Below are 14,762 nucleotides of genomic sequence, written 5' to 3'. Positions count from 1 at the left end.
TAAAGGAAATCTCTTAGCTATTCATGGTGTCCTTTCCCATTCTCCTCGGGTGTCATAAAACCATAAATTTCATCTCAGCACATGCCTTCGAGCCAATAAAGCAGCCCCCGCTTTATGAGCTGCTCTCTTGCTGAAGGTAAGTGAACCTTGCCACTGGTGACGCTGCTGAAGCTAAAAACATTCTACATAGATCTATACGAACTATTATTACTAGTACTATTACTATCTTCAAAATGCCTGACTAGGCAAATTGGCAGGTGAGCAGCACAATTTTGCCCCGCTGCCTTGTAATTGGCCCTCCTCATGTCTGGCAGCAATTCAATCCCAAACACACAATCCACAATACGATGAAATGAAACTGGAACAACATCAGTCCTTTTGTTTTGAACAAAACCATAACAACCTAAATAAGGAGCCTTTGGCCAGCTACCAGACTTCCTGTCCTGAAGAGCCGAGAGGTCTAGCAATGGGCGGCACTGATTTCCTGCACCCAACGGAGACAAATGGGCCCTCAGCTTTTGGACACCCACCAAGTTTTTTAGATCCCCTCACGCACCAGACTGCCATTCATACAGCTTTCTCAGAGCTTGTCTAAAGCTCTCTGTTTGTCATTTACACATCCCGGAAAAGGTCTCCGCTAATCACATCATTCGAACACAAAAGCTCACACCAAAAAATACTGAAATTCATTCTATTTTCCCATAGGATAGGTTGCACGATAGATTTTTTTCAACTTTGTACAAAGAAAATGGATTGATGCCTACAGTTTGGCTGACAACTATTTTCATAAATATTCCATATTTAAATTACAACAAAAATCTAAATAAATTATAAAATAAAACATTAAAAACTAAATGCAGTCTTTTAAATGCTACACGTTATCACAATACCCTAATATGTGAATGATTATACAATAATATTAAATACATGTTATATATGTATTTATAATTTATATCAATGTGAATAAAAAAAAAATTATTTCAAATATTGAAAATATTAATTCATTCACAAAATATTTTTTAATTCACATCCAAACGAGATCAAGCGGTATGGACTGAAATCATTAAATCAAATAATAACCAATATGGTACCAATACATTGTGGATTTCTACAGTACCTTAAACAATCATTACAAAGACTTTCATTTGATTATTTTGCTATTAGCAAACTATATTTCCATTAAGGTAATTATAAAGCTCACCAAATTCTAACAGATGTTAAATTTGAGGGACAACTACCCACTTATGAAAAATAAGGGACTAAATCTCATGTTATGTTCTAGCATAACAATTCGAAATTCACTTACATCTGATCTTGTGAATGTGTTATCATCCATGTCAGAGTCATTCGGGTCCAACACATCCTGGAAGGGCGGTAATGCTGATGGTTTTCTCTTCTCTGAAAGTTGACTGTTTTGTAACCTACTATGCCGGACTTGCGGCTTGTCTTTCAAAATCTTTTTATCCGAATGGAGATGCTGTAGCAAGTTAGGACTCGCTTGCTGCTTTTGCGAGCTCTCTGAAAAACTGCTTTTCTGTTTTTTGGTAACATGGCCTTCACTGTCCAACACAGGGCGCCGTTTACTCTGTCCCAAGCTTGAGAAGCTACCCTCCGATGAACGTTGCTCCTTCGATGTGGTCTTGGGCTCCTTGAATCCCATTTGGGGAATGGGGCGGTCTTCCTGAATTGGTTGATTCTCTTTGGGTTTTTTAGAATCTTTACAGAGTTTTCCAGAGTCCTTGCTGAAATCTCTGAAGGCACATTTGGACTCCTTTGAGTCTTTGGGAGGCTTGTCCTTATGGTCCTTAGATGGTTTGTGGGGTTTGAGGGAGCTGCTGCTGATATTGTTTGTGGTTGTAAGAGCACTGCTGCTTTTCGACCCGTCCTATAATGAAAATATGACAATATTAGGAAAGATATAGCCACTTACTTGATAATGACACATTAAAATCCTTCAAAAGAACATTAAAAAGTCTTAAAGAGCCCAAACCTTTGAATGTTAGTGTACACCACAACATCAATGCCATGTTCATACACCATAATATTTACATTGTCAAAACCTAATTGCTATACATTTTGTTAATATAATGAAGAACAATACATAAAATGCTATAAATATTCAAATATTCAACTTTCCTTCCATTATAATTGACAAATGATGTGTGTGCTCAGGCAAATAACCAAACCCAGATGCGAAACATTTCCATAAACAATTGTTCAAAATGATCCTGAAAACAATTCCACTGGGGGAAGGGAAACCTCAGAGCCATCTAAGAGGCAAGCTGGGGATGAAGCAACAAACCTTTGGTTGACTTTAACGACAGGTTTATCCTATCTTCAGGTTAAGCTAACCAGCCCGTCAATAAGTCATTGAAGCAGTTAAATCGTTAAGCCGTCTAGACAGTTACAACCTGCCCAGTCTACCTTTAAACCCATCTTTTATTGTTATATGTGATACAGAAATGGACAAAACCTTTTTTGCCTGTTTGCAACCGTTTAAACACAGTGAGAGAAAAGGTTGAAATTGCATTAAATGGCTTTAAAACGATGTTAAAGTCAAATGAATTTAGACTTCATTAAGTTTATGGATAGTTTTGTTACAATCAACATGGTACAATACATTTTGGAAGCACACAAAGAATATTTAGTGCTATGAGAGCTTATTGCAACTAGTGCATTTTGTTAATACAAAAACGCATTGAATATTTCTCTAAGAAAACTTCAGTTTTGCATTTTTCAATCTCACAACAGACTTTTCCAGGAACCATTATGGTTGGAAATCAATCAACCATAACATTAAATTAAGTAGAGGAAGGGGAGAAGGACAACAGAGAGCAGATTGTCGTTTTTGTTTTTGCTAAAGTGACCGGTGTAGTAGATCAAGGGAGGCTGGCTACGAACGACCCTTGATCTGTCAGTAATCCATCACGCGCAAGCGCCTGTTTGGATTGAGAACAGTTTCCATGTGCACCTAACTTCACTGTAAGAGCTAGCATACAAAACAAACTGCTTAGGAGCTAAGTAATACTGCACAGGAGCTTTAAAATAAACTTAAATCAAAGAAACGTGGCATTGTGTGGTCAAGCAAGATTTACTAGCATTACAGCTAACATGATTTAATAGATGCACAAATAAAAAGCTGCAGTGTCTGAGGTTTCCCCAACACAAAACCAATAGAAATGTATGTGTTTCTTTTAAAAATGATTGTTTTCTTTAAAATGCCATTACAAGGTGATTAACAAGAGTGCATTAGAAACATGGTATTGTATGACTAGATATGAATCTTTTCACACATGCAGTGTGTCGTTGAAACACCTGGCGAGTGCGTTTACGTCATCGGAATGCTAGGATGTGTTTTCTCAGCAGCCAAGAAATTCCAAGAAAGCCAAGTTTCGCATCTTCACATTCACATCTAAAATCCTTGAAGTTAAATAGCCCCTAAAGTCTTTCTGCTTGCCAAATATGCAGGATTAAGCAGGACTGGGAATTTTTTAAATGCCAAACAAAGACTCTCAGACATGGAGATCCACACTCACCTTTGATCCTGGGAAAGACTTGCTCTTTTTCACATCAGAGAAGGTCAATGTTAATGAGCTGCTGGGTAATGTGGGCAGCTTTAGATGCTGCCCGAACAGAGAAGTAGAGCCCTCCTGCATTACCATTACCTAAGAAATGAAAGACAAAGAAATCCTGGATGACCTATGAACTGCATTCCAACATATTATTTACAGCAAATCTTCATCTCTGTTGAATTCATAACTTTCAAATGTCTTAATCCAACGTAGTATATACTACCGCCCAAAACTTTGGGCTCAGAGTAAGATTTTTATTTATTTAATGAAAGAAATTAATTTTATTAGGACACATGGAACTGATAAAAAAATGACAGTAAAGTAATTTCAAATAAAGGCTGTTCTTTTAAACCTTGAAAATTGAGCTGTCATTACAAGAATAAATTACATTTTAAAATATATTAAAAAGAAAGAGTTATTTTATATTGTAAAAATATTCCACATTATTAAACTTTTTGCTGCATTTTCATTAAATAAATGCAGCATTGGTAGGGATAAGAGACTTATTAAAAAAAATAAATCTGCATAAACCCCAAGCTTTAAAATTTTATCGTATGCTTGAATCTTTCTCACACAAAGCAAGGAAAAGTAAAGTTGTTTCAGACGCAAAGCAAGTTATTGTATTTTGAAGATGACCACAAAAGCATATTTGGTTATTTAAAGTAAAGTGCAAGTGAATCGTTCACAATATCACAATCAGTGAAAAAAAAACTGTTGTTGATGTTCTGTTAAATGCACTGAAACATTGAAAATAGCGTTTGTCCTTACTTTAGAGTCCTCTGAAGATCTTTTGTGAGGATCCCGTTGCTGTAAATGACAAAGTACAGATACGTGAGTGTAAAATATAGACTAGGAATCAACACAAACCACCACAGACACACAGTCTCACTCTTTCATGCACACACACACACACACACACACACACACACACACACATTCTGGCCTGATGTAATGACAAAATGCCTTTCAAAAGCCAAAACAATCAGGTAAATTGGAAAGGACCTTCCTCAGTCACCACCTTTCTAAATTGATATTGCTCTAGCGAACGGTTCTCTCTTCATTAAAACAACTTCCCGTGCAACTGCCCTTCTGCCAATAAACGGTTTCGATTCCTGCCATGCCTCATCTATAAGTCAGACAAGCACCAAAGGAGAGAGTGTCATAGCCCCAGCCGTAAAACATTCAAATGAATAGAATGAGGCAAGAGAGGGCGAGCCAAAACTGTGGGACCTCACAAGAATAACAACTTCTTTAAATATGTCTTACGGGTAAAAGCATCCCAGTTCAGGACTGCTGTTGGAACTTCAAAATGCATCCAAGGTCAACGAAACAAACAAACCAGTTGATTCATAACAATCACGTGGATCTCTTTGGCACGGGCCCAAAGTTGAAGACAATTAAGGCTTCCTCTAGTGATAGATGGTCGAGTTAATACTAGCCCAATCAAATCCTGTAAAGTTACTTATTGTCTTGGTTGATGGGAACAGTAATTCCATTAGGGGAAGCCACGCCCATCCCCAGTCCGTTCGTACCCCTCCAGCCTTGAGCAGCTTCCTGCGAAACTCTTCAGTAGGGTTGTTGAACGTGAGCTTTTCACAGCGGAGATGATTGACAGGTGGGTGACCCTCCAAGTGCAGGAACAAATCGTAGTCAAAGCGCACTTTTTTTGGTTCCTCCTGGTGAAAAGTGACAAGAACGTTACATTTACCCAGCGTACACAGACGTTTGGATTGGTTTAATCTTAGGCAGCAGATCAAATAAACTTGTTTATAGAGATCATAATTCACAATTAACAGGAAAAACCAAAGTACCTTATTTTTAAAGTAAACTTCAATAGGCAAGATAAATCCAGCGTATCCAGACTCTTCAACTTTATATGGTGGATCCTTGCACACTGCAAGATAGAGAAAGTGAGACTGTTGGTTTCATTTTAGCAGGAAAATCAATACGTAAAGTAATAAGGCACAAATAGGTGAGCTATATTGTGAATATAATCATAGCTATAAGGTGCTGTTAGGTACAACATGCAGTAATGTGTTAGCAACACCTTTAGCCATAAGATTCCCAATATAGCAAAGACTTGACTGTCTTTTCAAAAGTGGGTTTTACATAAAAATATAAGATTGTAAGAGGTAAATATATAAACAGTATGCAATAATGCAAACACATTAAAGGAAATAATAATGAGGATTTACTTCATCATAATTTTTCATTCACAATTTTTTCATTAGATGAGCAGTAGCTATGAGGCAAGAAGCTGACATTGTATCATATTGCTATAAAAAAATCAGTGGGAGGTTACTTATTCAAATTAAGCACCATTATAATTCAAGCAACATTATATGAGTCATTTTGTCCTGTAGAATGAGCATCACTGGAGTCCCGGGCAGGTTTAAAGCATATGTAATAATATTTCATGTGAAAGACATCTCACATGCTTACAACACAAATGCTGCATTTATTGGATCAAAAATACAGTAAAATAGTAATATTATTACAGTTTAAATTAACAGTTTTCGGTAATGCATCCTTGCTAAATAAAAGTAGCAATTCCTTTAAAAAAATAAAAAATAAAAATGATATATATACACACACACACACACATATACACACATCTATACTGTATATATATATCTATATACACACATATACATACATATATATATATATATATATATATATATATATATATATATATATATATGTGTGTGTGTATATGTGTATATATAGATATATCTATATCTATATATCTATATCTATATATCTATATAAGCAGGTTTAAAACAATTGTCTGTATACAAATGAAACCTTTATGAACAATAACCTTCATTGCAAGTAAAAATGCATGTTGAAACATTGCAGTAAACTCCTCATCTCTACCATCTCAAAGAGGCCTTCTAAAAAGGTCCATAGCCTCTCGTGGGAACTTATTAGCGTTTAGACTTGCTGTTTAAATGACCTGGAACGTGTGATACATCTTCCCTGATTAACTGCATTATTTATATGTCTTTATGGCCAAATCCTTTCTGCAACATAAAAGCAACGGGCTTTCATCTAGTTAGTTTAATTTATAGCCTTCATCAAGAGACATTACTTATAAAGAAATAAACTGCTCTAATGAACATTTGGTTAAGCTTACACAAATCATTTATCGTCATCTTTCAAAGCATTAAACCTCCTCAGTGAATAAATTATCCGCACCAACACTTGTTTTACAGCGATGCCTCGCTATTCATCAGACACATCTCAGCCTTTTTATCTCCCTCTTCTAAACACACACACACACACACACACACACACACACAGTAAGATACAAAGGACAAAACATCAGCCTTGGTCCCAATTAGACATTTCTGGATAAACCCCCAGTAGTTTAGGTCAGGTGATGCCACATGGGAACACTTGTTTATCTCGCTCTCCAAATCCCAAAAGAGCTTCTTAACAGCATCACCAATTAGTCAACATGCACTGTTGAGTGTGAATGGATACAAGGACACCTGCAGACAATGTCAGATAAAAAGAGGAACTTGTTCTTTCCTTAACTTTAATGAAACGCACTCAATGTCAAATTAAGCTATAAACCTCCTAACTACTCAGTTTTTCCTTTGACGATTAACCCCAATCTAAGATCAAAAGTGTTGCACGCAGATACGGACTTAAAATGTAGCCTTGAAAAGTTTTTTTTCTATGAATCTGTAGACACATGACTCGTTCAAACTGGAAAACTCAAGTCGCTCTTGTAACACGTTCCTACTGACAAAGCGCAGTAACATTCAGCATGCTAAGGTTTCGTAGCAACATGCTGTGTGAACGCTTGCTTAATGGCTAGACGGTGACTGACCTCGATCATAAGGTCGCCGGAACCCAAAACAACATCCACTATTCAAATGATTGATTGCCGTGTCAGGTCACGTTTAGTTATCGTCCCTTGCAAGGGTCTGTTTAGTATGGTGTCTTCATTCGCTCTAACTGGCAGTGAGAAGCAGGAAAAAAAACATTATGGGATGTTCGGCTTGTAAGATATTCTCTGCATACGATTTCACAGCCATTCAAAACACTTTAACAAGCATAACTGTAAAACACAATTGGCACATGCTCTTGCTGGATGGAGGCTTCCGTTTTTTGCACAGACAGTCACACTTATTTTGGAGATTTAGCAAGTACAAGTGGACGAGTTCATGTGACTTTTAGAGGTGATTTTGAGACTAAAGGCCTGTTCACACCAAGGACAATAACTATAAAGAACGATTAAAGATATACTTCTAAACAGTTTCTCATATTAAAGATTAGCAGAGTCCACACCACAGCTATAACGATAAAGGCAGGGGGAAACAGTATGTTTGTAATCACTTTCAGAATGATTTGTTCATTGCTAATAAAAATGTGACCTTCTTTGACTAGCACTCTCTATTCAATTTCTAATCTATATCTACTTTTCTTTTTATTAGTCAAAAAACATGGGTCTAGTTACAGCATATTACTGCGCTTTTGTTGGTTCGATTGCTTCTATTGTTCTCATTTTTTAATTGCTTTGGATAAAAGCTAAAATGATTTAATGTAAATGTAATTCATATTTATTCATAACAATGTTACATTTATCCAACTTTAAAATGGTAAAAAGTAACAATAAAAAAACTATTACAAATTAACCAGAAATTAGAATAATACATGCTTTACCATATATTTCAGTATCTTTAATACATAATGCATTAAATATAAAACTGATCAAATTAAGCTTATTGTAAAGTGTTACCTGTTCATTCAGTGTGGCATCACACTGAATAGTGAAAAACATCCAAAAATCATGACCAGTTCCACAGTGTCAGGACCAGATAAACATATTCATAGAAATGGTTGGTGGGGGTTTGCAGACAGACTATATGAGTGAAGGGCACAATACCCTCATTGACCTCCAACAGGAACTCAGCCAAAAACTACAACACAACCAGAACAGAGAATCAACTGCACACTTTTATTGGAAAGTGTTTTTTTTCCCCTCCTCCTTTGTGCGCACACACACGCACACACACACACACACACACACACACACACACACACGCACACACACACACACACACAGCATGCCAATTACAAAACAATCCCATTCAGAATGCATTTGGCCCTTCCCTGAGACGGAGTCATAACGAGGGTCGCCTGGAAGACACCGAGCCAAATAAGAAAACAAAAAAAGAGAACATTGCAAAAAAAAACTCCAATCACAGCACAGCTACACTAATACTTTTAATTTGTTTGACCTCACTTGAAGAACCCCTAATGTTTAAATGAAATGCTATTGATTCATATTGCATTTCCAAGCATATCCAAGGCATGGTAGCACTGAGGGTTTGTGGGAAGAAAATTCCACTTCGTCTCAGATTACAATCATATATCTGGTCCAATGATTGCACAGTACAATATACGTCAGTAGTACCTGCAGCATAAACAATCCCCCTTTAGAGCAGACCACCTGCACATGGGTTCAGCTAAGGCCAAAAGCACAATACTCAAACCATAAATCCCCCCTTGCTGATAAAATATATATGTAACCTAGAAATTATTAACAGGGATTTACTGTTGAAAATGAAATCACTGCAGCGAGACACAAGTTGTTTCTAAGAAACGTATGCATAAACCAGAACACAACTGAGTAACTAACTGAGCCATAGCACAAATAATATTTAATATTTTAGGAAAATAAATAAATAATTAAGTAATGCTTCTATGAAGGCAAAACCATTATATTTATGTGTAAGCATTAATAATATTTATATTTCAGAGACTATTACTATTGATTAAAATATTAGACACAGCAGACTATTTAAGCTTGATTCCTCCATGCAATAAATAAAATATTTTAATCTCACAATTCTTCAGGTTACATTGCAGTTCTGACAGTTTTTCCTCTGAGTTTACATCTCACAATACCACTTTTTTGTTTCCACCACAAATATAATTTTGAGTTCCTCACAACCTTTCTTCTTTTAGAATTGTGGGCTATGAAGAAAATAGCAGTTTATATCTCACAATTCTTAGAATTCTAAGGAAAGAAGACACAATTAGCTTTTAACAAACAAACATACCCAACAGACTTCTATTCTTTGCATTATTGTTTTCATTCCAATTAAATTAAATAAGGTGCTTACTGCTTACCATGTCTAAAACAGACCAAAAAAAAAAAAAAAGTGGATATTTTCCAGGTCCTCATTAAGCTTGCGGTCTAATTTAAGATAATCACATGTCACTGGGTCACCATGCTTGACAGATCGCTGGACTATTGAGGAAACTCTCATGGCATTCAGAGCTAATCAAGTCAGTAGCTTAAGTATAACTGATGTGGCATTACCTTGTCAAAACTGCTTACTTTTATAGGTGATTTTTCCTGAATCGTTCAAGATTGGCCAACAAGTAGAAGCAGAACCATTGAGGTGGCTACAGCCTCATAAAAGAGGAGATGTTAGCTTGCAATTGCACTGCCCTTGCTGTGTCTCAAGACTCATAGAATCCTCCCATTCATTTTCATTGGCGTGCTGGCTGACCTGGAATAACAAATCATTTGTAATATGAAATAGGTCGGCCCATAATTGGTCCCAGACTCAAGCACCAAATTGACAGCAACCAAACTCTTTGTAAGACCCTAATGCTACTCTTAAAGTAATGGTGACCCGCACTGACTGCCAGTGTTTGAATGGAAAGCCTTGGCTCTTTATATTAAAGATGCACCCATTGATTTTTCACATGATCGTCCAGTCAAGCCGCCTTTCCACTATCTCCGACAAACGACAAGTGATAGACCAGAAGTCCTTTATTTTCTAATGGGGATCAGTGAGGGAACTGTGTGAGGATCCAATGATATTCGTATGCAGGAAATTTCAGATCTGATTTGAGCTTCGGATGCATTCAAATACTTGAGATCGCCAAGCCGGATATGATGTATTTATTAAAAACTGAGCGCAAGGATAGAATTACCAAATGTTGGAGACAGTGGAAAGGAAGTTGAACTCAAAGAAAGTTATAGATACACTGTAAAAATCTAATGAGCTATTTACTTAAAAAAATATATGGTAACCATATTACACATAATATTTTTGAGTAGTTTTTCAGGCTTGATTTTTTTAATGGAATCCACCTGAATAAATCATGTGAAATCTCCTAAATTAATTAATCTATGACACAATAAATGTAATATAATTAGGGAAATGTGCTCATTTATTTTAAGTTTATTCTCAAAAGTCTGTGATTTTAAATGGGGTCTGTTTGTATTTTGTTATTTTATACATTTACAAGACTGTATACAGCCAATCAGCTCAAGTAAGAAATTACTTGAGAAAAACTGGAAAGTCCTGCACTAGCAAAGCTACTGCTCATTAAACAAGGTTTAATGCCTTAGAAGAGTAGTATCCATAACCACAAGCTCTACTATTCTGCACAGTGGTAACGACTGCACTGTGCAATGGAAACTTCAATGTAAGAGAAACTCTTACAAATCTCAAACGTAACTGAACATTAAACATTAATAGATGCTTCCCTTCACTCAAAAACAAAGTAGCATTTAATTTAAAAATTTACTCTGCATATCCAGCCATATGCAAAGCATGCTGGGAACTAACAATCACCTCTAAAATAAATTAGCAAAATTGAGCTAATTCACTTAAAATAAATAGGCAGCCTTCTTTCCTTAATTATTTTAGTTTAATCAGTTCCCCAATTCAAGCACTGCTTAAAACTGCTTAAGTGTCCTTAAAAAAAAATTAAGAAAAACGCATTTTTTGGTTTTCTTAGTAAAAAGTCCTCATTATTTTCTATACAACACTGAATCACAATTTCTTTAATGAAATGTACACATTATTTTTAATTATCACCTTAATTTTTTTAATGAAAATTACAAGACCCATGATTCATTTTTTACAGTGTACACATGGCTTTCAGCTTTACACCAAATTAAAACATAAACAGGGTGAGACATGCAAAAAGGTGGTACCGTGACAGAGTATGGGAGCACTGTGTTCACAAAGGTGTAAACTGACACCTACTGCACGGGAACTGCTGAATGTCAAAGAGTCCACCAAGTTTTCAGGTTGTTTGGAAATGACGGTTCACTCTCATTCTTCATTTTCACAGCACATGCTAAAATACACAGTAGCCTGTTCTCCCAAGCATGGCAGATTTGCCATCCTGCAAAAATGAGAAATTCATCATCAAGAAAAGCTCTTTTCAGACAACCATCTTCCAAAACCACCACATTAACATCTGCCTCTCAAGTACCCAGCCCCCATGGAGCAACACTTCAGCCTGCCATTTCCCAGCTGTGCTTTCTCAAACTCACTATTCAAAACAGGGGGAAAAACTGACCCTGGATCTTTGCTCACTTCAAGGCATGTTTTCAAATGTATTTCAGCAGTGCCAAGGCACAATGGATCAGGGCAAATGTCCAGATCAGGGGCTTCTGTAAAAATTCCCCAGATGCCAACTTGAAACAACGAGCGATGACCCTCTCTCCAGTGCTTTTCAACAAACAGTCCACTCTGTTGAATTCCAACTAGCTGCATCCCACTCTGTGAAAATCATTCTGGTATATAGTCAAGAGCGGCTCTGCTTGCAATTACAGCTGCTTGAGGCCCTCACTCCAGCGCTGAGCCTTGACACTAGTGTCACTTGTACTTAGTTCTGTGTGCTGTTCTGTTCAGCATTCAAACTAGTCAACAGCCAACAGAAATAACTTATAAAAATTCAGTGTTAATGTCTTTGAATGGCTGCGAATCTCTTTACCTAAACAGAAGGACACTTCCTTTTATACATGTGTAGACACAGAAATTGGGCTTTATACGGTTCAAATCATTTAAATTAATGGATTGGGTATCAAACTACTAAAACATTTTCATTATTTAATAATCCAAGTTAATTATAATTTCTACATACAATAATTAATTTTTAATCATAACACCAATGCACTGTTTGTTAAAAAAAATTACAAACTGGTCACAATAAGGCCACAAACAAACTCTATCCAAATACACAAACACACACATGAAAAAAAAAAGTGAACAAATAAAACAAACCGGCATGCAGCAATTAGGTTATTGTAGAACGTAGCCTACACTTAACTTTGAAACTTTTAAACTGTCAGCAAATCTTTTTTGCTTTTTTACTATTGTTTATGTTCTTGTTAAGAAATACGGGCATGTAAACATGATCGGGGGAAAGTCAGCTCCTTAGTCTGTTAACAATAAGTCCGGCCGCGGAGAAAACGCGCTCTGACGGCACAGACGTTGGCAGGACTCACAAATAACGGTGTGCTAAGAGACTAAGTTTTGTGAAGCGCTTCGTGTTTTCGTTTCACCCCTGAATGGGATCTTCATCTGGTGGAATACATGGCTCCAGCAAGAACTGTTCCCACTCGTCTCGGCTGGACTCTCTGTAATCATTGCTGGAGAACTGGCTCAGCCTTTTCCAATGAGTGGGCATTGCATCCTCTTCATTGTTGGTGACGCACCACTCGCATCAAGGAAAATGTTCTGATAATGTTCAAAAAAGTTTTTTTTTTTCTTCTCTCATGTTTTCATCGAGAAACCGGAGATGTTTGTGCCGAGGGTCTAGGGCAGACGCGAGAAGAGGAGTTTTCCCTGCATTCTCCAAGTGAGCGGTGTTTATTCGTTGCTTGAGAGATGCCACAAAATGTTCTTGAATTCGGTCACTTTCTGTGATTCTCCACAGCATATTTGAAGTACTGTAGAAGAACGCAGTTCTTAGGGGAAGTACACATATCGCGTATTTTGCGGGCTCAAGTTCGTTATTTCCAATGTAGGTGCGTGGTATGTGCGCTCATAATGGAAGCGACGTGGTCGCGGTGTGACGCGCCCGTTTTTTCCAGGCGCATCCGCATCACATCAAGTTAAAAACATCTAAACTTTTCAGAATGCGCAAGCGCACCACAGGTCATGTGACAAGAACTAAACATTAAGCTTCATCCTTTCCCTTAACAATGTTGAAAGCTCAGCTAAGATGAAGGAACAGCTGATCATAGCTATATATGGATTGCCATTTTGAAATTAATTTAGTAGCAGAGCTACTGAAAGCGATTTACTTTTGCTGCAGATACATTTATCCATTAATGCTGAAATTTCCGCATCTTCATGGAGAGAGCGCGTCATTGTTGCTTGGCAATGACAGACGCCTCAGGAGCGCTTCTGCCCAAGCGCTTTGGAGAAGGAGAAAGGGGCGCGCCTAGCGTTTTCCATGCGAACGGCGCCTTATTCATTCATTCATTATCTTTTGCTTGCATACATCTTCAAATATGCCGTGGAGAATCACAGAAAGTGACCGAATTAGGTTTTATTGTGAACTTTTTTTTTTTTTGCGAAATTCGAATATCATTTTTATTTATCGAATAACTAGAGCAGAGCGAATATTCGAATGTTCGACTATCCGTGCACACCCCTAATTGAAAAACAAACGTATTTTCTTTGAGTTAGTAAACAAGTTAAAAGCTAAAACCACGTGTTAGCAATGTTTGTGAAGCAGGTACATTTTTAAAGTCTTCAAGTCGACTCTAGGAGCATCTAAATTCACTGCAAGTCTCTGAATAGCATTGCATTGATTGCCGTTATCAGCTTCACAGAATGACAAAAACAAGCTAGTCATCCAAGAGAATGAAAAATGCAGTGACACCTGTGGAAAACCTGTGCATGCTGAAATCAACCAACATTGTAAGAATTAAGTCACTCTCCAAAGAGAGCTGTATAAAAGGTTTACTGAGCAAGCACCTTTCCAAGGGCATCTTTCCAAACTAGTGGCAACATAATAATAGTCCTTGAATCTAAAGAAAAGACTCTGAGGCCCCCAAACTCTCTAATGCAAAATGTGAATGCATCTTGAAACTAGCCATCACAGAAATTCACGAACCCTTAACAAATGCAATTTCCTGCTCTATCCGTAATGTGTGTTCAGGGTATAATTTTACTTACAGACATAACGAGTCAATAAAATGCATTGTGGTACAGTAATATTCCACCATGACAATAAAAATGTACCGGTACCAGCTAGACATAATAAATAACAATACAACATTTCTACCCTTGACTAAAGGACAAGGTATTCCAGTATGACTTTTACTGATCAACAACAGCCAAACCTTGGAATCAAGGTCTAAATCCAAGTAATTGATCATCAAATATTGATCATCAAAATTTCAAT

At 36.9% G+C, this 14,762-nt stretch overlaps 1 protein-coding gene across 7 annotated transcripts in view; it reads right to left on the bottom strand.

The window, feature by feature from the left end:
• The window catches only part of LOC113052268 (protein AF-9-like), a 44,691-nt gene that overhangs the window by 12,874 nt on the left and 17,055 nt on the right, over nt 1-14,762 (bottom strand). For 6 of the 7 annotated variants that reach the window (XM_026216689.1, XM_026216687.1, XM_026216690.1 and 3 more), the window contains 5 exons: nt 5,384-5,466; nt 5,105-5,248; nt 4,341-4,379; nt 3,537-3,665; nt 1,307-1,885 (listed from right to left, as the gene is read on the bottom strand). In XM_026216689.1, the coding sequence (XP_026072474.1) occupies nt 1,307-1,885; nt 3,537-3,665; nt 4,341-4,379; nt 5,105-5,248; nt 5,384-5,466 (974 nt within the window). Of the gene's footprint in view, nt 1-1,306; nt 1,886-3,536; nt 3,666-4,340; nt 4,380-5,104; nt 5,249-5,383; nt 5,467-11,602; nt 11,745-14,762 lie in introns of all 7 variants that reach the window. The other variant, XM_026216692.1, reaches the window with a different exon arrangement.

This window comes from Carassius auratus, chromosome 32 (assembly GCF_003368295.1).
Source record: "Carassius auratus strain Wakin chromosome 32, ASM336829v1, whole genome shotgun sequence".
NCBI lineage: Eukaryota > Metazoa > Chordata > Actinopteri > Cypriniformes > Cyprinidae > Carassius > Carassius auratus.
The sequence above is the reverse complement of the archived record's forward strand: the minus strand, read 5'-3'. Positions and strand labels throughout refer to the sequence as shown.